Genomic DNA, 24,361 nt, shown 5'->3' on the forward strand with positions numbered 1-24,361 from the left:
CTTCTTCTTCTTCTTCTTCTTCTTCTTCTTCTTCTTCTTCTTCACTCTCTCGTCCTCTTGATTTCATCATTTCCTCTTCTTCATCACCGTTTCTTCTTCATCGAAGACTCAAATTGTTCGGAAGAAGAAGCTGCTCTCGTTTTCGTGGAATCCGATTAAGAAGGAGTGGTTCCCTGGCGATGCCTTGTTCTTCTTCTGAGAATCTTACGGCTTCTCGCGTCGGTTGTGGCGGAGGAGGTGGTGTTGGTGGTGGTGGTGGAGCTGAGAATGCTTCTGTCGCTAATTTCAAGCTGAACGAGTCTACTTTCCTTGCTTCTCTCATGCCTAAGAAAGAAATCCGTGCGGATCGCTTCGTTGAAGATCATCCTGAGTACGACGGTCGTGGCGTCGTTATCGCTATCTTTGGTACTACTACTTCTTCCTTTCGTTTTCTTCAATCTTTAAAGCATCTGGTTTTGTTTATGGAGATTATATACATGAGCCTTATGTTATAGTTAAAGTTGCTTGTACTGGATTAGATGATAGTAGAGCGATTGATTGGTTTTTAAGACGGCGGCGTTGTAGCTCTCCGAGTAAAATTCTGATTGAGGAATTGAGCAAATGGAAATTTGTTTTGTTTTTCCAGATTCTGGTTTTGATCCTTCTGCTGCTGGCTTGCATGTAACTTCTGATGGGAAACCTAAGGTTCTGGACGTCATTGACTGGTATATTTGTGGTTTACTTGAATTTTGCTACCGGTGTTCTTTAATTGTTGAAGTGACTGAACTGATGGTATCCATTTTTTTATTGTTCAGCACTGGAAGTGGGGATATAGATACATCCACAGTGGTGAAAGCCGATGAAGATGGTCATATTCGTGGAGCATCAGGTCGGTGATTTGATCTAGAGAGAGATATTTGTGATATCTGCATAATAGTTTACTTGCTCATTATGGTTCGTCAATTTTGTAGCTATATTATACGTTGCTTATTTCTTCTGTTTAAACAAAATGGTCACAGGGGTACCTTTGGTTGTCAATTCTTCATGGAAAAACCCCACAGGAGAGTGGCGCGTAGGTTGCAAGTTGGTTTACCAGCTATTTACAGATGACTTAACTTCTCGTGTCAAGGTAGCGATTAGAGTTGTGATTTTTGCGGCTGTTGGATTTTTATTCACCTACTCCTTAAATCTTTAACAAATTATACAAAGCCGGTCTGCAATTTCAGTTGTCTAATAACTCTCTCTGTGTTCTCGTTACATAGAAAGAGAGAAGGAAAAACTGGGATGAAAAGAATCAGGAAGAAATTGCAAAGGCTTTAAAGAATCTGTATGATTTTGATCAGGTGCTACAAAGATACTGGATCTGGTTTCCTGTATCATGGATGTTGAGTTAGTGCGGTGCTAATTAAATTCTATCATCACCTCATTTGTCATTTTTCTCCTGCAGAAGCACAGCAAGGTGGAAGATACGAAATTGAAGAAGACCCGTGAAGACCTCCAAAGCAAAGTTGATTTTCTGAAAAAACAAGCTGATGTAAGTTTAGAGACTGCCCTTTGGTAGTTCTATTTCTGCATACTTGTTCGCTGTTTTCTTGAATCTTTGCTGTAAATCAATTGTTTTTCTGTAGAAATATGAAGACAAAGGGCCTGTTATTGATGCTGTTGTGTGGCATGATGGAGAAGTATGGAGGGTTGCACTTGATACGCAGAGTCTGGAAGAGGATCCAGATTGCGGGAAACTAGCAGACTTCTCCCCTCTAACAAACTATCGGCAAGTCTTCCTCTAAAGATCTGTTTCTTATCAAAGTTCAGGTTTTTATTGTTTGGGATCATGTTTTGTTCAGGTTCTTATCAATCTTATATGTACTACAGAATTGAGCGGAAGTATGGCGTGTTTAGCCGACTAGATGCATGCTCCTTTGTTGCTAACGTGTATGATGAGGGAAAGGTCCTAAGCATTGTAACTGATAGTTCTCCTCATGGCACCCATGTTGCTGGAATAGCTACTGCACACCACCCTGAGGTGCCAACACATCTATATCAGTTTATATATTGATAATTTGTTGCAACCAATTAATTCCTTTTCTATGTTTATGTTAGGAGCATTTGTTAAATGGTGTAGCACCTGGTGCACAAATAATATCTTGCAAAATTGGAGACTCGCGGTTAGGTTCAATGGAGACCGGAACTGGTTTGTCACGGGCATTGATAGCTGCCCTGGAGGTAATAATTCATTTAGCTGAAAATAATTCACCATTATTACAATTGTAACTTCTTAATATTACATCCTTTCAAGTTTGAACAAAACAAGTCGTATTTCTCTTAATTGACTTTGTAACATCAGGAAGTATTTCATCTGTGTGGATTATTATATGTGAGGTTTGCATTGACATAAGTCAATACTTTCAGCATTTCTTTTTTATATGCTGACTTGTATAAATGTTACAGCATAAATGTGATCTTGTCAACATGAGCTATGGAGAGCCAGCATTACTTCCAGACTATGGGCGCTTTGTTGATCTTGTTACTGAAGTATCATTCAAACCCTTCTACCTTTATTTGTGCAGCACTTATCAGCTTGTGTTTTGTGACTTTTATCTTGCATTTATTGTCATTCTGCTGTGTTTTTTGTAGGCCGTGAACAAGAGACGCCTAATATTTGTAAGTAGTGCTGGCAACAGTGGTCCAGCTTTGACAACAGTCGGAGCACCGGGTGGAACAACTTCCAGTATCATTGGTGTTGGTGCATATGTTTCTCCTGCAATGGCAGCTGGTGCCCATTCAGTAGTGGAACCTCCCAGCGAGGGGCTTGAATACACTTGGTATTTTCACTGTTTTCCTTTCTTTTGATTCATTCTATAGCTAGTTGTAGATGGCATTATATATTTATTGCTATATTGTAGGTCAAGCCGGGGGCCAACATCTGATGGGGATCTTGGTGTCTGCATAAGTGCACCTGGTGGGGCTGTTGCTCCTGTTCCTACATGGACGCTTCAAAGACGCATGCTCATGAATGGAACATCAATGGCATCTCCTTCTGCCTGTGGAGCAATTGCGTTACTTCTAAGTGCTATGAAGGTTTCTTCTTCAACATTTTTGGTATATACGTTTTCTTCCCCGTTATTTTCATTCTGCTGCTGACATTCTTTGATACTTCTGTAGGCTGAAGGCATCCCAGTTAGCCCGTACACTGTGAGAAGGGCCCTCGAGAATACATCTACACCTGTAGGTGATCTGCCTGAAGATAAACTAACTACTGGACAAGGGCTTATGCAAGTCGATAAGTAAGATTCTATACTGTGTAATTAATATGACACCATATTTAAATAGTTAGTTAATTTACTTTTTTATGACAGGGCATATGAATACTTGAAAAAGTTTCAGGACTGTCCATGCGTAAACTATCAGATAAAGGTCAATCTCTCCGGAAAAACAAGTATGTAAACAAAGAATTTGAACTTTATTTTTAAGATTTTTCAAGCTAGAATCTTATTAAAAACTTGCTTGCTGAAACGTATCCCACATTCTTATTAGAATTAATTATAAACAGGACAACTGATGTTGATTTCCAATTTATATTTTGAATTTGCATCTCATCTATGTGTAGCTATTGACCTAAAGGGCTTCCTACTTTTGCCTGGGGAAAGTTCCCTAAGATTTTGAGTTTTATCGATAAAACATGTACCTTTCTTTTTATGATGAACTCTGTAAACGCAGTTCCAACATCACGGGGCATNTTGTGGCGGAGGAGGTGGTGTTGGTGGTGGTGGTGGAGCTGAGAATGCTTCTGTCGCTAATTTCAAGCTGAACGAGTCTACTTTCCTTGCTTCTCTCATGCCTAAGAAAGAAATCCGTGCGGATCGCTTCGTTGAAGATCATCCTGAGTACGACGGTCGTGGCGTCGTTATCGCTATCTTTGGTACTACTACTTCTTCCTTTCGTTTTCTTCAATCTTTAAAGCATCTGGTTTTGTTTATGGAGATTATATACATGAGCCTTATGTTATAGTTAAAGTTGCTTGTACTGGATTAGATGATAGTAGAGCGATTGATTGGTTTTTAAGACGGCGGCGTTGTAGCTCTCCGAGTAAAATTCTGATTGAGGAATTGAGCAAATGGAAATTTGTTTTGTTTTTCCAGATTCTGGTTTTGATCCTTCTGCTGCTGGCTTGCATGTAACTTCTGATGGGAAACCTAAGGTTCTGGACGTCATTGACTGGTATATTTGTGGTTTACTTGAATTTTTGCTTCCGGTGTTCTTTGTTTGTTGAAGTGACTGACCTAATGGTATCCATTTTTTATCGTTCAGTACTGGAAGTGGGGATATCGATACATCCACAGTGGTGAAAGCCGATGAAGATGGTCATATTCGTGGAGCATCAGGTCAGTGATTTGATCAAGAGATATTTATGATATCTGCATAATAGTTAATTTTATGGTTTGTCAATTTTCTAGCTATATTGTACGTTGCTCATTTCTTCTGATTAAACAAAATGGTTACAGGGGTACCTTTGGTTGTCAATTCCTCATGGAAAAACCCCACAGGAGAGTGGCGTGTAGGTTGCAAGTTGGTTTACCAGCTATTTACTGATGACTTAACTTCTCGTGTCAAGGTAGCGATTAGAGTTGTGATTTTTGCGGCTGTTGGATTTTTTATTCACCTACTCCTTAAATCTTTAACAAGTTATACAGATATGGTCTGCAATTTCAGTTGTCTAATATCTCTCTCTGTTTTCTCGTCACATAGAAAGAGAGAAGGAAAAACTGGGATGAAAAGAATCAGGAAGAAATTGCAAAGGCTTTAAAGAATCTGTATGATTTCGATCAGGTGCTACAAAGATACTGAATCTGGTTTAATGTATTATGGATGTTGAGTTAGTGCGGTGCTAATTTAATTCTATCATTACCTCATTTGTCCTGCAGAAGCACAGCAAGGTGGAAGATACGAAATTGAAGAAGACCCGTGAAGACCTCCAAAGCAAAGTTGATTTTCTGAAAAAACAAGCTGATGTAAGTTTAGAGACTGTCCTTTGGTAGTTCTATACTTCTATTTCTGCATACTTGTTCGCTGGTTTCTTGAATCTTTGCTGTAAATCAATTGTTTTTCTGTAGAAATATGAANTGTGTCATCTCGTTCTGATAAAACTCTACTTTTTATTTTAGATCTGTTGTCCCATTATTTTTGTCCACTGGTTTCCTGACTCCCCTTCTCATACTAGTTTATCTTTTGGCCCACGTTAATGCATTGCATATTTCTTTCTGCAATTTGGTTCCCTTTACAATTTTTGGCCTCACTTTANGACTAACTATCGGCAAGTCTTCCTCTAAAGATCTATTTCTTATCAAAGTTCAGGTTTTTATTGTTTGGGAGCATGATTTGTTCACCAATAATAATAATTATTTTTCATCTCAATCTTATATGTACTACAGAATTGAGCGGAAGTATGGCGTGTTTAGCCGACTAGATGCATGCTCCTTTGTTGCTAACGTGTATGATGAGGGAAAGGTCCTAAGCATTGTAACTGATAGTTCTCCTCATGGCACCCATGTTGCTGGAATAGCTACTGCACACCACCCTGAGGTGCCAACACATCTATATCAGTTTATATATTGATAATTTGTTGCAACCAATTAATTCCTTTTCTATTTTTATGTTAGGAGCATTTGTTAAATGGTGTAGCACCTGGTGCACAAATAATATCTTGCAAAATTGGAGACTCGCGGTTAGGTTCAATGGAGACCGGAACTGGTTTGTCACGGGCATTGATAGCTGCCCTGGAGGTAATAATTCATTTAGCTGAAAATAATTCACCATTATTACAATTGTAACTTCTTAATATTACATCCTTTCAAGTTTGAACAAAACAAGTCGTATTTCTCTTAATTGACTTTGTAACATCAGGAAGTATTTCATCTGTGTGGATTATTATATGTGAGGTTTGCATTGACATAAGTCAATACTTTCAGCATTTCTTTTTTATATGCTGACTTGTATAAATGTTACAGCATAAATGTGATCTTGTCAACATGAGCTATGGAGAGCCAGCATTACTTCCAGACTATGGGCGCTTTGTTGATCTTGTTACTGAAGTATCATTCAAACCCTTCTACCTTTATTTGTGCAGCACTTATCAGCTTGTGTTTTGTGACTTTTATCTTGCATTTATTGTCATTCTGCTGTGTTTTTTGTAGGCCGTGAACAAGAGACGCCTAATATTTGTAAGTAGTGCTGGCAACAGTGGTCCAGCTTTGACAACAGTCGGAGCACCGGGTGGAACAACTTCCAGTATCATTGGTGTTGGTGCATATGTTTCTCCTGCAATGGCAGCTGGTGCCCATTCAGTAGTGGAACCTCCCAGCGAGGGGCTTGAATACACTTGGTATTTTCACTGTTTTCCTTTCTTTTGATTCATTCTATAGCTAGTTGTAGATGGCATTATATATTTATTGCTATATTGTAGGTCAAGCCGGGGGCCAACATCTGATGGGGATCTTGGTGTCTGCATAAGTGCACCTGGTGGGGCTGTTGCTCCTGTTCCTACATGGACGCTTCAAAGACGCATGCTCATGAATGGAACATCAATGGCATCTCCTTCTGCCTGTGGAGCAATTGCGTTACTTCTAAGTGCTATGAAGGTTTCTTCTTCAACATTTTTGGTATATACGTTTTCTTCCCCGTTATTTTCATTCTGCTGCTGACATTCTTTGATACTTCTGTAGGCTGAAGGCATCCCAGTTAGCCCGTACACTGTGAGAAGGGCCCTCGAGAATACATCTACACCTGTAGGTGATCTGCCTGAAGATAAACTAACTACTGGACAAGGGCTTATGCAAGTCGATAAGTAAGATTCTATACTGTGTAATTAATGTGACACCATATTTTAAATAGTTAGTTAATTTATTTTGTTATGACAGGGCATATGAATACTTGAAAAAGTTTCAGGACTGTCCATGCGTAAACTATCAGATAAAGGTCAATCTCTCCGGAAAAACAAGTATGTAAACAAAGAATTTGAACTTTATTTTAAAGATTTTTCAAGCTAGAATCTTATTAAAAACTTGCTTGCTGAAACGTATCCCACATTCTTATTAGAATTAATTATAAACAGGACAACTGATGTTGATTTCCAATTTATATTTTGAATTTGTATCTCATCTATGTGTAGCTATTGACCTAAAGGGCTTCCTACTTTTGCCTGGGGAAAGTTCCCTAAGATTTTGAGTTTTATCGATAAAACATGTACCTTTCTTTTTATGATGAACTCTGTAAACGCAGTTCCAACATCACGGGGCATTTACCTGCGGGAGGGTACTGCTTGCAGACAGTCTACTGAGGTGAGCTGTTTTTATATATCTGGAATATGTTCACTCATGAGTATGCATGGCATAGTAATCTGCCCAAATGCATACCAACATAAATTCTATATAAAAAATCATTATCTTCATGCGACATGCCATATTCGTCCATTTCTAGAATATTAAGTTCTTTGGATGCCCTATCATGGAGCCAGAATTTCGCTTGGCATACTTTATCGCCTACCAGATGCGTAGTATATTTTACTTTCAAGCTTTTCTTATATCTCATGTCTGGTATATGAAACAAGCATAGTTTTGACTTTCCAGTGGACGGTACAAGTTGATCCGAAGTTCCATGAAGGTGCAAGTAATTTAAAGGAACTTGTCCCTTTTGAGGAATGTCTTGAGTTGCACACCACAGATGAAGGAGTTGTACGGGTTCCTGACTATCTCCTTCTCACTCATAATGGACGTAGCTTCAAGTTAGTTTTTTCCAATCCTGTATCTTGCTCCTTATGTTCGTTTTGCTTTTCCGTGCCATGTTATCTCTGTAGTAAAGTTATATCATCTGTTTTCAGCGTTGTTGTGGACCCCACAAATCTTGGGTATGGTGTGCATTACTTTGAAGTTTATGGGATTGATTGCAAAGCACCAGAGCGTGGTCCTCTTTTCAGAATTCCAGTAACAATAATAATACCAGAGACTGTGGCAAATCGACCTCCAGTTATTTCATTTCCACAAATGTCTTTCATCTCAGGTTATCGTTTGTGGACTTTGTAATGTGTGCTTTATAACAAATAAGTCCTCTGAAACGGCATCCATCTTTTACCTTTGATATTTTACTGTCAATAATTCCCACTGTAGGCCACATTGAACGAAGATTTATCGAGGTACCACATGGAGCAACATGGGCTGAGGCTACAATGCGAACTTCGGGGTTTGATACTACACGACGATTTTATATTGATACACTTCAGGTAGGGCACAATCAAGGATAATCCTTTTTTTTTGTTTTTTTAATGCTGCTGGTTCTAATCTTTACTTAATTTGCAGCTTTGCCCATTGCGAAGGCCTATCAAGTGGGAGAGCGCATCAACTTTCGCATCTCCATCTGCTAAAAGCTTTACGTTTCCTGTGTTTAGTGGTCAAACGATGGAACTAGCTATAGCTCAATTCTGGTCAAGTGGCCTTGGGAGTCGTGAACCGACTATCGTTGACTTTGAGGTAGGAACTGAGAATTATGTGTGTAAATATATATGCTGTTAAGGCTGTTGCAAAAGTCATGTCAAATGCTTGTGTTGTTTTGTCTTTTTGTGTCATCTCGTTCTGATAAAACTCTACTTTTTATTTTAGATCTGTTGTCCCATTATTTTTGTCCACTGGTTTCCTGACTCCCCTTCTCATACTAGTTTATCTTTTGGCCCACGTTAATGCATTGCATATTTCTTTCTGCAATTTGGTTCCCTTTACAATTTTTGGCCTCACTTTAGTTGGATGTTAGGTCTCTGTTTTAGCAATAATCACTCTTGTTTGTGCATTCTCGTTTAAGAATGGTTCTGGAAACGAATTACAGGTAAATAATAGTTAAAATGTTTTAGGTCAATCATCATGCTGTGACACCTATATTATGAGAAAAGTTCTATGTTCAGTTCGCTCACGAGTACCAACTATATTGAGGACATAGTGACTTGTTAGAAATGAGTTGACGGAAGTTATGTGTGGTACTTTAGATTGCATTTCATGGAATTGGTGTCGATAAAGAAGAACTGTTACTTGATGGAAGTGAAGCACCAATAAAAGTTGAAGCTGAAGCTCTGTTGGCATCTGAAAAACTCGTTCCCATAGCTGTTCTGAACAAGGTGCGGTGTATTTAAAGATGGTATCTTCTCCTTTTCCTTTCATTTCTTGTAGAATTGCTTCTGGACAGTTTTTTTTAACTGCAGATTCGAGTTCCGTATCAACCAATTGATGCACAACTGAAGACTTTATCAACTAGCCGTGATAGGCTACTGTCCGGCAAACAAATACTAGCATTGACATTAACGTGGGTTTTGCTTCTGCGATCTTGCTTTTGTTGCTTACCTATCTCTCTATCAATTTCCAAATGAGCAATTCTCATCCTTCTGTTTCTGCAGCTACAAGTTCAAATTAGAAGATGCAGCTGAAGTGAAACCGTATATACCATTATTGAACAATCGCATATACGACACAAAATTTGAGTCCCAGTTTTATATGATCTCTGATGCCAATAAGGTACTCTTCAAACTGCCACCTAATAGGATGGGTACAAGAATAGATAAGCTTGTAATTCTCATTGGCATTGTCAACCACAAACCTGATACATTAACAAAGTTTATGAATTCCGAGCTCGGTTATGTACTAGGAAAACGCTTTTCTGTTTTCGTGTCTAGCATATTTGGTTATTTTTTTACTTTAAATCATAGTTTTTTTCTTGCCTTAACACACTGTCCTTGCATACTTCAGCGTGTATATGCAACGGGTGATGTTTATCCTGAATCTTCTAAACTTCCGAAGGGAGAATATAAACTTCAGCTGTATCTGAGGTGTGTGCTTTCATCTTTGATGGTTGCAGTTTGTTTTAAAATTTGAAGAGTATAGTTTGTACAGACTAATCTACAGGCTGAATTGACCTCCTCAACATGTTCGGTTGACAAGTTCCTGTAAACTATTTTTTTTTATGGTTGACAACGTTGTTTCACAGTGCATATTTACGTATTTAGTCGTCTACTCTAAAAGCTAATTGTTTTCACCAGGCATGAAAATGTGCAGCTGCTGGAAAAGTTGAAGCAGCTCATTTTGTTTATCGAAAGAAATGTGGGGGTAAGATTGTGAATTGTGTTACGTTATACTTAATTTTGAAAAGCTAGATGTGATTTTTCAGATTAAAAAAAAAAAGAAATTCCGGAACAGAGTTGATTTTTTGCGTGTTTTCTGATGTCGATATAGATCATTTTTGCAACCTTAGAATTCATGAAGAGTTGATTTTTTCCATCTAATTTGCTGGTGGTGCAGGAGGTTCGGCTGAACTTACATTCTGAACCAGATGGTCCAGTCACAGGGAATGGTGCCTTTAAGTCCTCTCTTCTAATGCCAGGGTACTTTTTTTTTTGGCTCACTTACCAGTTTAAACTTGTGTGGCTGCTGCGGTGGTNGTAATTCTTTTCTTTTCTTTTTTTAATGGTGCTGGTTCTAATCTTTACTTAATTTGCAGCTTTGCCCATTGCGAAGGCCTATCAAGTGGGAGAGCGCATCAACTTTCGCATCTCCATCTGCTAAAAGCTTTANAAGTATAGTTAATTGTTCTGATGCATATATTTCTCAAATGTACATTTTTAATTTCGCCTGCAGAACTCTCCCCAAGGATCTGTGTTGGTGGGAGAAATCTCATATGGGAAACTGTCGTTTGATGATAAAGAAGGGAAGAATCCAAAGGATAATCCTGTATCTTATCCGATATCATATGTGGTTCCACCAAATAAGGTATCTAAAAACTCATTTTTGGTCTTGTTTTCCTGGTAGCATAGGCTTGTGATACTTGACGCAGTAATGCAAGAAAATCTGGCTACAGGAGCTTAATATTTTTGTCTTTAGCCTGATCTAGTTGTTTCCTTGTACTCCATATCTTTTAACTTATTTATTTACTTCTTTATTCTACAGCCTGATGAAGATAAAAAGGCATCTTCTGCTTCAAATTGCTCTAAATCAGTATCAGAACGCTTGGAACAAGAGGTATAATTTGCAGAAGCATGTTTCACATTGGCTCTTAGTCAGCTTTGTGGGTCATTCTATATGTAAATGAATCAAGTACTGTTGGTCAATATTGAGGGGTTTTCTTTTCTATTTTTGGAACTGTTTTACGAAGCCACTATCTTTTATAATCAGGTTCGTGACACAAAGATTAAATTTCTCGGGAGCCTGAAACAAGAAACCGAGGAAGAGCGTTCAGAGTGGAGAAAGTTGTGTGCCTGTCTCAAGGTTTGCCAACTAAAGGCTTTTCTTTTTCGTTTAAGCAATGATTTGTGCCACTTTAAGTTTGAAAGTTTTGAAAAGGGTATGCAAATCTGAAGTACGGTTAGATTAACTTGAGCATTATGTTCCTTGGCAGTCTGAATACCCAAATTATACTCCATTACTAGCTAAGATCCTGGAAGGTTTGCTCTCTCGGTCTGATGCTGGGGACAAAATCAGCCATCACGAAGAGGTAAAGTTTCAAATGAGTTACTATCCTAATTGTGCACTACTCTCTCTAATTATACATTAAACAGAATAATCAACTTCAAAACACTGAGCAGCCTCCGACAAACTCTCAAGCGTTTGTACGATGGTCAGGGAAATAAACATGTAAGCTGAATATCCCTTCGTTTTGTTTTTGCAGATTATAGAAGCTGCAAACGAAGTAGTACGCAGTGTTGACGAAGATGAGTTAGCAAGATTCTTGCAACAAAAAAGTGAACCAGAAGATGAGGAAGCAGAGGTGTGATATTATTTGATTCATTGCGTTTTCTTACAAAGTTGGTTTTTTTAAAGAGTATTCTCAACTATTTCCTTGCTTTCTTTACGAGTTTGATAACAACACCTACTGTGTTATTTCTGAATTAGATTTTGAAGAAAAAAATGGAAATGACACGTGATCAACTGACAGAGGCACTATACCAGAAAGGGTTAGCCATGGCAAGAATTGAGAATTTGAAGGTAAGACCAACAATTAACTTACATATCTCCTGGTTAACTGTTAATTAGTCTATCTGACTAGAAGAGAGGAACATGTTAGTAGTGGTGATTAACTGATTATGCATGTGATAGTTGATGAGTATAGAGCGTTAGAAGAACTACAAATAGTGTTGTCATTAGCATTTTTTATAGCTTATATTGGGAAGTGACACCGCTCAATTGTTTGCAGGGTGAGAAGGGAGATGAAGGAGAAGAAGAAAGTAGCCAGAAGGATAAATTCGAGGAGAATTTCAAAGAACTGACAAAATGGGTAGACGTGAAATCATCGAAGTTTGGCACTCTCACTGTTCTAAGAGAGAAACGGCTCTCACGACTCGGGACCGCGTTGAAGGTAAACACGTCAATCTATTCTCTAGACGTACCAAGAAACTGCAAATGATGCTCATCTGAAATCACTGATCCACATGACTGATAATGATTTCAGGTACTTGATGACTTGATCCAAAACGAGAGCGAGATTGCGAATAAGAAACTCTACGAACTGAAACTGGGTCTGCTGGAGGAACTAGGTTGGAGCCATTTGGTAACATATGAGAAGCAATGGATGCAGGTTCGTTTCCCTACAAGTTTACCCCTCTTTTAGTAGTGGTTGTTGCTAAGTGCTTGTTCAATAAAAAGCTTGTCCAGAATGTAGTGTGCTAAGTTCTTGTCCAATAAAAAGCTTGTCCAGAACATTTAATTCCTTGTAATTCCCAAGCTACTGTTTTATTTTGTAGTCTTTATAAACTGTAGGTTCTTGGTCTATATTGTGAGACATTTTTCGGTTGTGAGTCAATAAAATTATATAGATCAATTTACTATTTGTGTAAATGTGGAATCTTGCTCCTTCCAATAAAAGTGATCGAGAGATGAACAAGCTTTTTGTTGACTTCCTCCCTTAAAGTACTCTTTGTCATCATGTATAACAAACTTATGATAATTAATGTTATCCGTGCCTTTACCACCGAATTTGTAATCGTGTATTAATAAGATGTGTGTTCGCGCTGGCTCAGAGATTATATGACTAATCGGATAAGTTAATCTTTATCTCTAAGGAATGATTTAGTAAGAAGAGTCGCATAAGACAGGTCTCCTTTAAACAAGCGAGTAACGACGACCAAATACACTCTGATAATGTTTTTGTTTATCAAAATTTCCACTATTGACCAGTCTAGCACCATTATAGAAGACTTTTGATCCTGTATTTGTTGTTAGGGTTCTTTCTTCTCATTAAAATTTTGATTTCTTTTTTCCCGTCAATTATTTTGCTACTTTGACTATTGAATTGGTTAGCTTACTTTTACTTTTGAATTTGTATTAATACTTTGTCGTGTCTTATCACGAATCCTTATCTAATTTTCCAATTCAATTAGGTTCGACTTTTTTTTTTTTTTTTTAAACTGAACTAACTAATCGAAGTAAAAATAGAAGACTATTATTGCACCAAAAGATGTAAGATTACATCTCACCTACTTCCTCCTATCATATGTTTGGTAATGTAAACTAATGCAACTTTTACTTTTGTAATCCAGTAGTTTGTATTAATATTTTACCTGTCTTATCACGAATTCCTATCTAATTTTTCAATTCAATAAGGTTCGATCATTTTTTTTTTTCCTTTAACTAAACTAATCGAAGTAGAAATGGAAGACTTTGTACCTTAAGACGTAAGATTATATCTCACCTACTTCCTCCTATCATAGTTTGGTAATTTTAAAGTAATGCAACTCTGTCCCTTTTCATGATCTTGTTTGAGATACACTAATTGATAATTGACCACCTTTCTTGGAAAGTAGTGGCGTAGTGCTTAATGTGTGATATATGTATATGCAAGTGTGTGAAGCACAAAGGCCACTATGAGTTTTGTACATGCGTTAGATTAGATAATACAATTATACAATGATCATATTGACTCGATTAAAAAGTCCATGATTTGACTGTGAATTATATTTCGTCTATTATATTGAAATGTTAAATCCGTATGCGTTCACTAGAGAATTAATAAGATTGCTGCTAACTTAATACTTTGACAAAAATCATAAATGTGATTATTTTAGTAGAATTTCAGTTGAATACTCACAGAATAGTTGAATAATGCTTACATATAGTACGATTCCGTGAATGATTTACCAATCATGTGGCATCATAAATTTTTGAGAAAATAAATAACTACAAGAAGACATTTTTTTGCTCAAAAACTTAACATGATACTATTATGTAAAGTATAGTCATATTCATACTATATGCATCCTATCCCGTTATATATAATAACATTCATCAAAACTGTAGTTACCAATTCGTTATCTAAAACACTAGCTAGTATTATATCAAATAAAGCTTCGTCCAACATATTAATTTTCTTGTTACAGTAGTTTACGTGACACATGTTACTCCTTCGAAAGTCCATGATAGTTTTTTTTTTCTGGTCGGAGCATGATGGTTTACGCCTCAGAAAATATTAAAACAGAAAATGATTACTAAAATTATTTTGTTGCGCCATCTTTGTTGAATCCATATTTCATAATGCAAGATCATTATTACACTTTTGAACCTCTTGAACCATGCATAACCCAATTATACTTTTTTTCTTTTGTTACTTGCATTAAAATAAAATAAAAACCCAAAATTCTAATCCTCAAAACCGAAAACGAAAGTCCTTGAAAACGTGCAGTTTGATACACGAGTCTATCTAGAAACAAAAAAAACATAGAAAACGAAACAAAATATAGTTTGACTTTTAGGATCTAGTCAACGATTCAATCTAGAAATTCTGAAAGACTTTTAAGACCACACCGGCACAACTCCTACGAATACGGTTACTACTCTAGCTCATGCCCAGCCCATCGTCTTGGCTGTGACCTGTGGCCGTGTTAGGTTCCACCGTCGTTCCCTTCCCCAATTACAAGTCAATTGGTCAACTCTTATCATTCGTTAAATAATCCAAAATTTAATCACGAGTCATTGTTGGTTAAACTACTACAAAATCAGAATCCTCAATTTCCGCAATAAAATTCAATATCAGGTAGCTACATCCAACAATCAACGGTTTTATAATTTCTGTGTTTATCATCAATACCACCAACCCCCTTTTAAAAGCTTTTCACATCAGGAACAAAGAATCTTAAAATAGAGTTCCGTGAAAACAATAAATAGTATACAATATTCCAAATCATCATATTCTTCATCACTAAACATTATTGGCTTATTCAAAATCAAACCTTTTTAATATAAAAAAAAAAAACTCAATTTTGTTATCACTGTGCCTTACTAGGCAAGGTAGGTATACTCTGTTCATTCCTGAAGAAATTCTCTGGATCAACCGCGGTTTTAATCTTCACTAATCGATCAAAGTTCTCACCGAAATACTTCCTTCCATACACCTCTCCTTCCTTGTAACTATCAGCACCATGATCGTTCACACCGATATCTACATCCCGGTAGTTCAAGTAAGCGTTTCTAGGGTTCTTGCTCACAAACCCGGTCATGAAACTGTAAAGAACCTTAGCCTGATTCAAGAAACCCTTCTCTATCGCCGCAGAGTTTTCTTTCCAGTTCACAGAGTACTGAATCTTGAAAAGCTTCTTTCGATGCGGAAACGGCGTGGCGTCAACCGCAACCTCAGCCATTTTCCCACCATACGGGTTAAAAACAAGCCCTATTTTCCCCAACTCGATCATCTTCTTGAACAAAGACTTAATCCCATCTCTAGGAATCTCACTCGCAACATAATCCGATTTCCTCTTCCCGAAACTCGCAGTATCGAGTTCCCGATCAAGAAGCACCTTAGGATTAGTCTTAGTTGCATTCTCATCGTTATCCCACCATAAAACAGATTGAATCCAAGTCATCTCCTGACAACTCTCCTTCTTCAATCCCAATTCAGGAAACTCCTTAGCAAGCAACGCAACAACTTCGTCTGCTCTGCCTAAGAACAGAGCAACCACTGTAGCTCTCACAGTCTTCACCTTCTTCCTCGTCACTGGTTGAATCAGCATCCTCATAAACAGACTCGGATCTGTCTTCGGACCCACGGATTGCCATTTATAAACCATATCCACAGCTCCTGAATCCATATACTGCTCCACTCTAAACACCGTAACAGTTTCTGGTACAGGAACGAGCTTGACCTTGTATCCCAATACAACTCCGAAGCTACCTCCTCCTCCACCGGAGATAGCCCAGAAAAGATCCTCACCCATCGCTTTCCGATCCAAAATCTGACCTTTGACATCTACGAGCTTAGCATCCTCAACGTAATCCACAGATAACCCAAATTTTCTCACCATGTTACCGTAACCAGCGCCGCTTAAATGCCCACCGACACCAACCGTGGGACAAACTCCGGCGGGAAAGCCATGGACTTTGCTTTTCTGCCAAATCCCGTAATAAACTTCTCCGAGAGTGGCTCCGGCGGAGATCCACGCAGACTGATCGGCGATGTCGACGGAGACGTCACGAAGATTCGACATGTCGAGGATGAAAAAGGGTTTATCAGAGATGTAAGAGAGACCTTCGTAATCATGGCCGCCGCTTCGGATTTTGACGAGGAAGTTTAAGGATTTTGAGCAAACGACGGCGGCGCTGACGTGGCTCTCGGAGCGAGGCGTGACGATGATGGTGGGTTTGGGAGTAGAGGAAGTGTTGAATCTCGCATTGCGGATGTAAGCACGGAGGACGGAGGAGTAAGAAGGGTTTGTTTGAGAGAAGACATTGTCAGTGATTTGGGTTTGTGGGGATTTCGTCTTGTCGGAGAAACATTGAACGAATGATTCGTAGATTGAGTCAGACGACGGAGGTGCAGCGAACATGGACAAAGGGAGAGTTACGAGGAAGAGGACAATAAAAAGGACAGAGACAAAGGTTTGTTCTTTAATCATCATCATCCTTGTAATGAGAGAGAGAGAGAGAGAGAGAGAGAGAGAGAGAGAGATTCGTTGCTGCTTCTCTGTTCTGTCTGTACTTTTATAACCGCTAATCAGTAGAGATAATGTTTTTTTTTTCCTTTAATCATTTTAATTACAATATGACAATATCTATACATACTTTTTTGGTATATATATTATTATTAATCACAATGGCATAATAATATAATTATAGTTTTGTTTCGTGGGTTGTTATTTTAATCAATGGTCAACATTTGTCAAAGACTCAAAAGGTCGTAGTGATTAGGAACTGCAGAGGAAAGTATCAAATTAGGCCTAAATCAAATCAAATCAAATTAGATTATCTTTCTTTATCTTGATTTGATTTCACAAATTTTATTGCTTTTTAGTGAACTAAATTTCCATTTAAATACAGAAACAAATTTAATTTGTATATGACAAATCACCGCAAATTAACACATTTCCTAAAATTTGAAAACTTTTTTGAAGATATGTACTTGGTTAGTTCCTAAAATAATCTATATTAATATTTTGATTAAACTTTTCATTGTTCTTCATTTTATCATAAAATTTTTATGGCAAAAATCTTCAAGGCTATGTTTATCCTACCAATCTATATTATTGCTTTTTAGTGAACTAAATTTCCATTTAAATATTAGGTTGATTTAGTTTTTACAATTAAATGAGTTTTTATATCGGTTTGAGTTTATAAATAAGAATATAAGAATTAGGATTTAGATTTTATAATTAAAACGAAAGTTATATGTCAGTTTGGGTTTACAAATGAAGTGATTATAGTTTAGACTTTAGATCTTACAACTAAAACAAAATTATATGTCGGTTTGGTTTTACAAATGAAGTGGTTAGGGTTAAGATTTTAGTATTTTACAATTAAAACAAAATTATATGTCGGTTTGAATTTACAAATAAGATGGTTAGGATTTAAATTTTACAATTAGAACGAACTTATATACTAGTTTGGGTGTACAAATGAGATGTTTAAAATTTAAATTTTACAATTAAAACAAAATTATTTGTTAGTTTGAATTATAAAAGAGTGATTTGGATTTTTAATTTTACAATAATGAATAAAAAAGGTTCACCCAATTATTGTCCACAAGCTAACATAAAAGTTACATTTTAAAAAGTTACATAAAAAGCATATAACAATTAAATCAAAAAGTTTATTTAACCCACTCGTAACACTTTACTGTAGCTGTAAAAAAAAAACACTTCCACTATATAATCTGTGTCTCAAGAAAATTTTGAAACTTTATAAATTCATTCAACTTCTGATAGATATCTGAAAAGAGTGAGGCTCTGTTCATCTTATGAAGAGATATCATCACTCAACTAAAACAAAACACAAAAAAAAAAAAGCAATCTCAATATTCTAGAAGACGTGTAAGATCACCGTGGCAGCTAAGGTGGCTCTTCCAGCCTGTGACCACCGTCTTGCCGTTCCCGGCGCTGGCAACAACGTTCCCTTCGTATCTGCGACCAAATCAGGTCCAAAAGTCAAACCTATCCATTTCGTTACACAAAATTGCAGGTCACAAGAAAGAATCATCGTCAACTACTCCAAACTAAACCATAAAGTTTACACAATTATCGCCTTGAATCTGAATAGCTATTTTCAACAATCACTGGTTTGGTATTCACCAGAACTTTTGACTTATTACATAGGCTTGTCGTAGAGATCCATGAACAAACTATACAATCTACAATAATCCAAAACCATATATTCTTATATTGCTTCACTATAAACATTACATTAAAGTAAAACCAATGTTTATATCAAATGATATATAAGTGATCTTTTTATGCCTTACTTGGCAAGGTAGGTATACTCTGTTCATTCCTGAAGAAATTCTCGGGATCAACCGCGGTTTTAATCTTCACTAACCGATCAAAGTTCACTCCGAAATACTTCTTTCCATACACCTTTCCTTCCTTGTAACTATTCTTCCCGTGATCGTTCACACCAATATCTACATCCCTGTAGTTCAAATAAGCACTCCTAGGCTTCTTGCTCACAAAACCAGTCATGAATCTGTAAAGCACTTTAGCCTGATTCAAGTAACCCTTCTCTATCTCGGGAGAGTTTTCTTTCCAGTTCACAGAGTACTGAATCTTGAAAAGCTTCTTACGGTGAGGAAACGGCGTCGCGGTAACCGCAACCTCAGCCATTTTACCTCCATAGGGATTAAAAACAAGCCCTATTTTCCCCAACTCGATCATCTTCTTGAACAGTGACTCAATCCCTTTCTTGGGAATCGCAGTCGCTACATAATCAGACTTCCTCTTACCGAAACTAGACGAATCAAGATTCCTATCAAGAAACACTTTAGGATCAACCTGAGTCGCATTAAGACGGTTATCCCACCATAAAGCAGACTGAAACCAAGTCATCTCCGTACAGTTCTCCTTCTTTAAACCCAATTCAGGAAACTCCTTACGAAGCAACGCAACGACCTCGTCTGCTCTGCCTAAGAACAGAGCAACCACAGAGGCTCTCACCGTCTTCACCTTATTCCTCGTTACTGGTTGAATCAACATCCTCATAAACAGATTAGGATCCGTCTTGGGAGCCACGGATTGCCATTTGTAAACCATGTCCACAGCTCCTGAGTTCATATACTGCTCTACCCTAAAAACAGTAACGGTCGATGGTACAGGAACGAGCTTGACCTTGTATCCCAAAACGACGCCGAAGCTACCTCCTCCTCCACCGGAGATAGCCCAGAAAAGATCCTCACCCATGGCTTTCCGATCCAAAATCCGACCATTTACATCGACGATCTTCGCGTCCTCGATGTGATCCACAGTTAATCCAAATTTTCTCACCATGTTACCGTAACCACCGCCGCTTACATGACCACCAACACCAACCGTGGGACAAACTCCGGCGGGGAAGCCACGGACTCTGCTTTTCTCCCAAATCCGATAGTAAACCTCGCCGAGAGTGGCTCCGGCGGAGATCCAAGCCGAGTTAGCGGCGATGTCGACGGATACGTCGCGGAGGTTCGACATGTCAAGGATGAAAAAGGGTTTATCGGAGATGTAAGAGAGACCATCGTAATCGTGGCCGCCGCTACGGATTTTGAGGAGGAAATTTAGGGNATACTGCTCTACCCTAAAAACAGTAACGGTCGATGGTACAGGAACGAGCTTGACCTTGTATCCCAAAACGACGCCGAAGCTACCTCCTCCTCCACCGGAGATAGCCCAGAAAAGATCCTCACCCATGGCTTTCCGATCCAAAATCCGACCATTTACATCGACGATCTTCGCGTCCTCGATGTGATCCACAGTTAATCCAAATTTTCTCACCATGTTACCGTAACCACCGCCGCTTACATGACCACCAACACCAACCGTGGGACAAACTCCGGCGGGGAAGCCACGGACTCTGCTTTTCTCCCAAATCCGATAGTAAACTTCGCCGAGAGTGGCTCCGGCGGAGATCCAAGCCGAGTTCGCGGCGATGTCGACGGAGACGTCTCGGAGGTTCGACATGTCGAGGATGAAAAAGGGTTTATCGGAGATGTAAGAGAGACCATCGTAATCGTGGCCGCCGCTACGGATTTTAAGGAGAAAATTTAGAGTTTTTGAGCAGAGGACGGCGGCGCTGACGTGGCTCTCGGAGCGAGGAGTGACGATGATCGTGGGTTTTGGAGTAGAAGAAGTGTTGAACCTCGCATTGCGGATGTAAGCGCGGAGGACGGAGGAGAAAGCAGGGCTGCTCTGTGAGAAGACATTGTCGGTGATTTGGGACTGCGGTAATTTCGTCTTCTCGGAGAAACACTTGAGGAATGAGTTGTGGACGGAGTTCGATTGAGAGAGAGATGAGAGAGGGAGAGAGAAGAAGAGGAAGAAGAAGAGAGGGACAGAGACAAAGGTTCGTGGAGGATGTGTCGTGAGCATCTTGTCTGAAAATGGGATCTTTTCTCTTTCTTGGGTCTCGAGACGTGTTCCTCTGTTCTTTGCACTTATCTCGTTTATTTATACCCGTAGCGAGAAGATGTCTTTTTTTTTTTTTTTTTTGGTTCGTTATATAACAAAAGATATTAGTGAGGGATTAGGGGATGATTTGTGATTACAGAGATTTCGTTTTATAACAAAAAAAAAAAAGAAAGGTTCTACGTAATCGTGTCCAAACCCGCCTTAAAGCTCTCCTAAATGTAACAAAGAAAACAGTTCTTTTAACAATACAATGATAAAAGAAATTAAATTAAATATTCTAAATTTCCAAATTAAATATTCTTTTAAATATGTGTATTTATTATTCTAAAAAAAAATATTCCAAATTTTCCATTTAAAATAATAAATACACATCAAGATAGATCAAGCGGAGTTTCTTTTTTTTTCCTATCTCTCGTTTTTCGTAATGTGAATGTAAGTGCGGATTTTTTGGCACGCCAAGCGCGTCTGTTTTGGCAGCATATTTTGTTTGTAAATAATTTACCCCTAATTGGCTTTTTTGAACTGATTATTTTATTGTCAAAAAAATAATAATAAATACATATATTTAGTCTAGGAAAAAAAAACTCAAATGTATCTGAAATTTCATTTATAGTTTCATTGACATTTATGTTCATTTGAGTCACTATAGTATTTGAAGTTTTAGACATTTATTACAAGATTAAGTACGGACAAAGTTTTTCTTCAATAATTAACTCAAACTAATCTCCGTTATTTACTATAATTTACGAGTTACTTTATTACTATTTTACTAATATAAGCTACGAGTTACTTTACCGATTGAAACGTTTATACAATTATTACTAGCCAAAAAAAAAACTCCAGTGACCAGTGGTATTAAATATTAATATAGGCATTTTTAACTGTTTCAGATTGTTTCATTTACTTTTTTTTTTTTTTCTTTTTCTAATGTGTGTTCGATGTTTTAGTCAATGGTCGTAGCATTCATTGGTCGGCGTGGGTAATGTAATCCAATTGGGTTTGTGGGACTAGTGGATGATATGATATGAGGCAAGAAAAGTTGAAGGAGATTTATAACGAAGCGCTTCGATACTGTCTTTTGCGACTTCTTTGTTTGTTCGTTTTCAGTTTTTACTAAAATAAAATTGTAGGCTCTAACATCCTTTCATTTTGTATTCTTTTGTTTATCGTCAATATAATAGTATTGTTTGATTTGTCTCTATGTATCCCCTCTATACCAACACAAATGATCATGCGAATGGGAAAAAAATTGACTAGACGTTCTGAAATACCATCAATTATTTTTTTACAACAACCATCAAAATCAGAGAGACGCGTTACGACTTTTGTATTACGCACTAAAATGAAATATATTTGTTTGTACATTGGAGTTTCGTGAACTCATTTATTTTGTCATCTTTGATGCTTCTAACTTTTCAAGTCTTCCCCATGTTTTTTTTTTGTTTTGAAAAAGAAGTCTTCCCCATGTTAAAGAACAAAGTCTTCTTAATTCTGTTACGACTTCAAAAAGCTCCAGTAGACATACAATTTTAAAAAATGATTTGTCATAGGAACGATATATATACTATTATTTTTTTGTTTGAATGGAAAACTATAGTTGCGTAGATATAGGTGTTTAGTATGTTGACGAGTCTATAGCAAAAACTAATGGGCAGTGTTAACGATGTCAATACATGTCTAAACGTAAATCCTTAACCCTATTAAATTAAGAAATTTCAACTGAAATGTATCAACTTTGTAAAATTCAGCAATAAAATTCAATGTAATAAAGCACCAAATAATTGATTTTTTGATGTTATGTTTTGTAGTCATTCTGAATATGGCGTTAACTGATTACAACCGAACACTAAATTAACATTTTTGTTGCATTCCAAAATGAAAACAATCGATTTAATTACAAACTATATATATTAGATATCTTACAAATATGTTCGGGACCTTTACATAAAAAAATCTCTGTAGAAGTTTCTCTTGACACGATTATCGAGGAAGCCCCTATTACCAAGCTTTTCGACATCGGTGAGGCCTCTGCTCGTCGGCGTCAGGATCCATCTATTCTCTCAACTGCTCAGAAAATCTTTGTTCGTCTTAATTTATCTGTTTTCAAATCTTTTCCCCAATTTTTCCCTTTTTTTAAATTTTTTCAAACTCTAATAATCCTTACCTCCGATCCAAATCAAGACCACCGTATATCCCCACTGATCTATCACTCACCGAAGAGACCCTCTTCACAATTTTCGGGAAGCCTCCTCGCTCATCTCTTTATATAGCAATCTCTTATGAAACTAGGATTTCCCCAGTGGACCTAGCTTTCACCGTCAAATCAAACCGAGGCCACCGGCTGCTTCCACCGATCTCTCACTCACCAGAGCTGCTCCGTGCTATGCATGCCCCTCCACCAACTTCGTACAGCCGTCACAGCTTCTTCCCATCTCGGCAATCGGTTCTGCAACTAGGATTCTCCCTAGTGGACCTAGCACCATTGACAACTCTTGCCACAGCCACTGCTTACTCCCGCCGATCTCTCACTCATCGGAGAATCCAACTGCACCGCAGATCTCTCCGCAAGTCACGGGCGGCCGACAATCGCACCATTTACCACGAGTTTCTCTTTGGAACCTAGGGTTTTCCCTAGTGGACCTAGGCCCCAAAATTAGGCCCATTAGCGACAACGATCCATATCCAGCTATCCTTCTCAGGTTGGTGCATATAGCAAGCCCAAGTCCATTTTTTCACTGTCCGTGATTTATCATTGTCGTGTTCGTGTTACTCCGCTCAATGGTCGAAGACTCCATTGGAGTACGGTAACATCAGTGAGGCTTTGGTTATTCATATATCTTAATTGGAACCTGGCTTTAGATAATTATCAGAAGTTGAAGTGTGGTTTTAAAAGTATACGAATATATGGTCTTTATTTCCTGAACTGTTCTAGCAATAATGGTACCCTTGATCTTGAACGCCTTCTGTTCAACAACGGCTACCAGTTAAGCTGGTCATCTGATGTCTTCAAGCATCGTCTCTCAACCACCTCCATCACAAGGATCCCATCCCTAACAGTACCTATTGCGATTTCTCGAAGGGATCCGACCTTTATGCTTTGGGTTTCAAAGCAATCCTTAACCGACTACATCACTATAGTCTCCAGTTTCTTTGCTATCTTGTTATTGTGGGTTCCTATTGCCCCGGTGGACTCAATGCATCGATCCTCTTGCCAACATCACAGTGTCAGTTGACCGTGACTACCCATCTGTCCTTTGAAGCCCTCAAGGATGGCCCTTCGATGTACCATGATCTCACATTTGCCAATAGGCTCCTAAGCCTTTGGTTCATGGCTCTCTTGGATTATATAATCGATGAACTACTTTTATCTTCTTTTGGCATTGGGGAATGCCCATTATGTATTGTAATTGTCTCAAACTTTGGCTCTTGCTCCTTCTCTGCACTTGTATTGTTACATCTTTGATTGAACGAAGCAAAGTGTTTTGACAAAAAAAAAAAAAAAAAAAA

General features: G+C 37.9%; 3 protein-coding genes across 5 annotated transcripts in view; 1 reads left to right on the forward strand and 2 right to left on the reverse strand.

Moving 5' to 3' along the window:
- LOC104722978 (tripeptidyl-peptidase 2-like) overlaps positions 1-12,826 on the forward strand; it is a 16,363-nt gene extending 3,537 nt beyond the window's left edge. Inside the window, exons 13-33 of the mRNA XM_010441259.2 lie at positions 3,142-3,263; positions 3,336-3,415; positions 7,255-7,313; positions 7,602-7,756; positions 7,853-8,031; positions 8,139-8,251; positions 8,328-8,498; positions 9,005-9,133; positions 9,218-9,318; positions 9,410-9,527; positions 9,759-9,838; positions 10,049-10,115; positions 10,308-10,427; positions 10,644-10,775; positions 10,953-11,024; positions 11,178-11,270; positions 11,401-11,496; positions 11,671-11,769; positions 11,895-11,987; positions 12,196-12,357; positions 12,451-12,826. Of these exons, the coding sequence (XP_010439561.1) occupies positions 3,142-3,263; positions 3,336-3,415; positions 7,255-7,313; positions 7,602-7,756; positions 7,853-8,031; positions 8,139-8,251; positions 8,328-8,498; positions 9,005-9,133; positions 9,218-9,318; positions 9,410-9,527; positions 9,759-9,838; positions 10,049-10,115; positions 10,308-10,427; positions 10,644-10,775; positions 10,953-11,024; positions 11,178-11,270; positions 11,401-11,496; positions 11,671-11,769; positions 11,895-11,987; positions 12,196-12,357; positions 12,451-12,609 (2,400 nt within the window). The 3' untranslated portion in view covers positions 12,610-12,826. The remainder of the gene's footprint in view (positions 1-3,141; positions 3,264-3,335; positions 3,416-7,254; positions 7,314-7,601; positions 7,757-7,852; positions 8,032-8,138; positions 8,252-8,327; positions 8,499-9,004; positions 9,134-9,217; positions 9,319-9,409; positions 9,528-9,758; positions 9,839-10,048; positions 10,116-10,307; positions 10,428-10,643; positions 10,776-10,952; positions 11,025-11,177; positions 11,271-11,400; positions 11,497-11,670; positions 11,770-11,894; positions 11,988-12,195; positions 12,358-12,450) is intronic.
- Positions 15,033-16,953, reverse strand: LOC104722979 (reticuline oxidase-like protein). The gene has a single exon (XM_010441260.2). It carries the CDS (start codon positions 16,886-16,888, stop codon positions 15,260-15,262), a length of 1,629 nt encoding a protein of 542 aa, XP_010439562.1. The 5' UTR covers positions 16,889-16,953; the 3' UTR covers positions 15,033-15,259.
- LOC104722980 (reticuline oxidase-like protein) lies at positions 18,053-20,909 on the reverse strand. 3 transcript variants are annotated; one of them, XM_019233237.1, is made up of 3 exons: positions 20,330-20,909; positions 18,721-19,843; positions 18,053-18,382 (listed from the first exon to the last, which is right to left on the reverse strand). In XM_019233237.1, exons 1-3 carry the CDS (start codon positions 20,813-20,815, stop codon positions 18,282-18,284), a joined length of 1,710 nt encoding a protein of 569 aa, XP_019088782.1. In that variant the 5' UTR covers positions 20,816-20,909; the 3' UTR covers positions 18,053-18,281. The 3 variants fall into 3 exon arrangements, with proteins under 3 accessions (XP_019088782.1, XP_019088781.1, XP_010439563.1); XM_019233236.1 differs by having other exon boundaries at positions 18,721-19,537; positions 20,024-20,909; XM_010441261.2 differs by having other exon boundaries at positions 18,282-18,382; positions 18,721-19,962; positions 20,449-20,909.

Source organism: Camelina sativa, chromosome 11 (assembly GCF_000633955.1).
Source record: "Camelina sativa cultivar DH55 chromosome 11, Cs, whole genome shotgun sequence".
Classification (NCBI taxonomy): Eukaryota; Viridiplantae; Streptophyta; class Magnoliopsida; order Brassicales; family Brassicaceae; genus Camelina; species Camelina sativa.

What these genes read in the sequence shown, in the direction of transcription:
- LOC104722979 (XM_010441260.2), bottom strand. Translation starts at nt 16,888, where the DNA reads ATGATGATGATTAAAGAACAAACCTTTGTCTCTGTCCTTTTTATTGTC.
- LOC104722980 (XM_019233237.1), bottom strand. Translation starts at nt 20,815, where the DNA reads ATGCTCACGACACATCCTCCACGAACCTTTGTCTCTGTCCCTCTCTTC. An exon ending in CCGGAGCCACTCTCGGCGAA is followed by an intron (nt 19,844 to 20,329) that starts GTTTACTATCGG and finishes ACTCTCGGCGAG; the next exon opens with GTTTACTATCGGATTTGGGA. An exon ending in GAGTATACCTACCTTGCCAA is followed by an intron (nt 18,383 to 18,720) that starts GTAAGGCATAAA and finishes ATTTGGTCGCAG; the next exon opens with ATACGAAGGGAACGTTGTTG.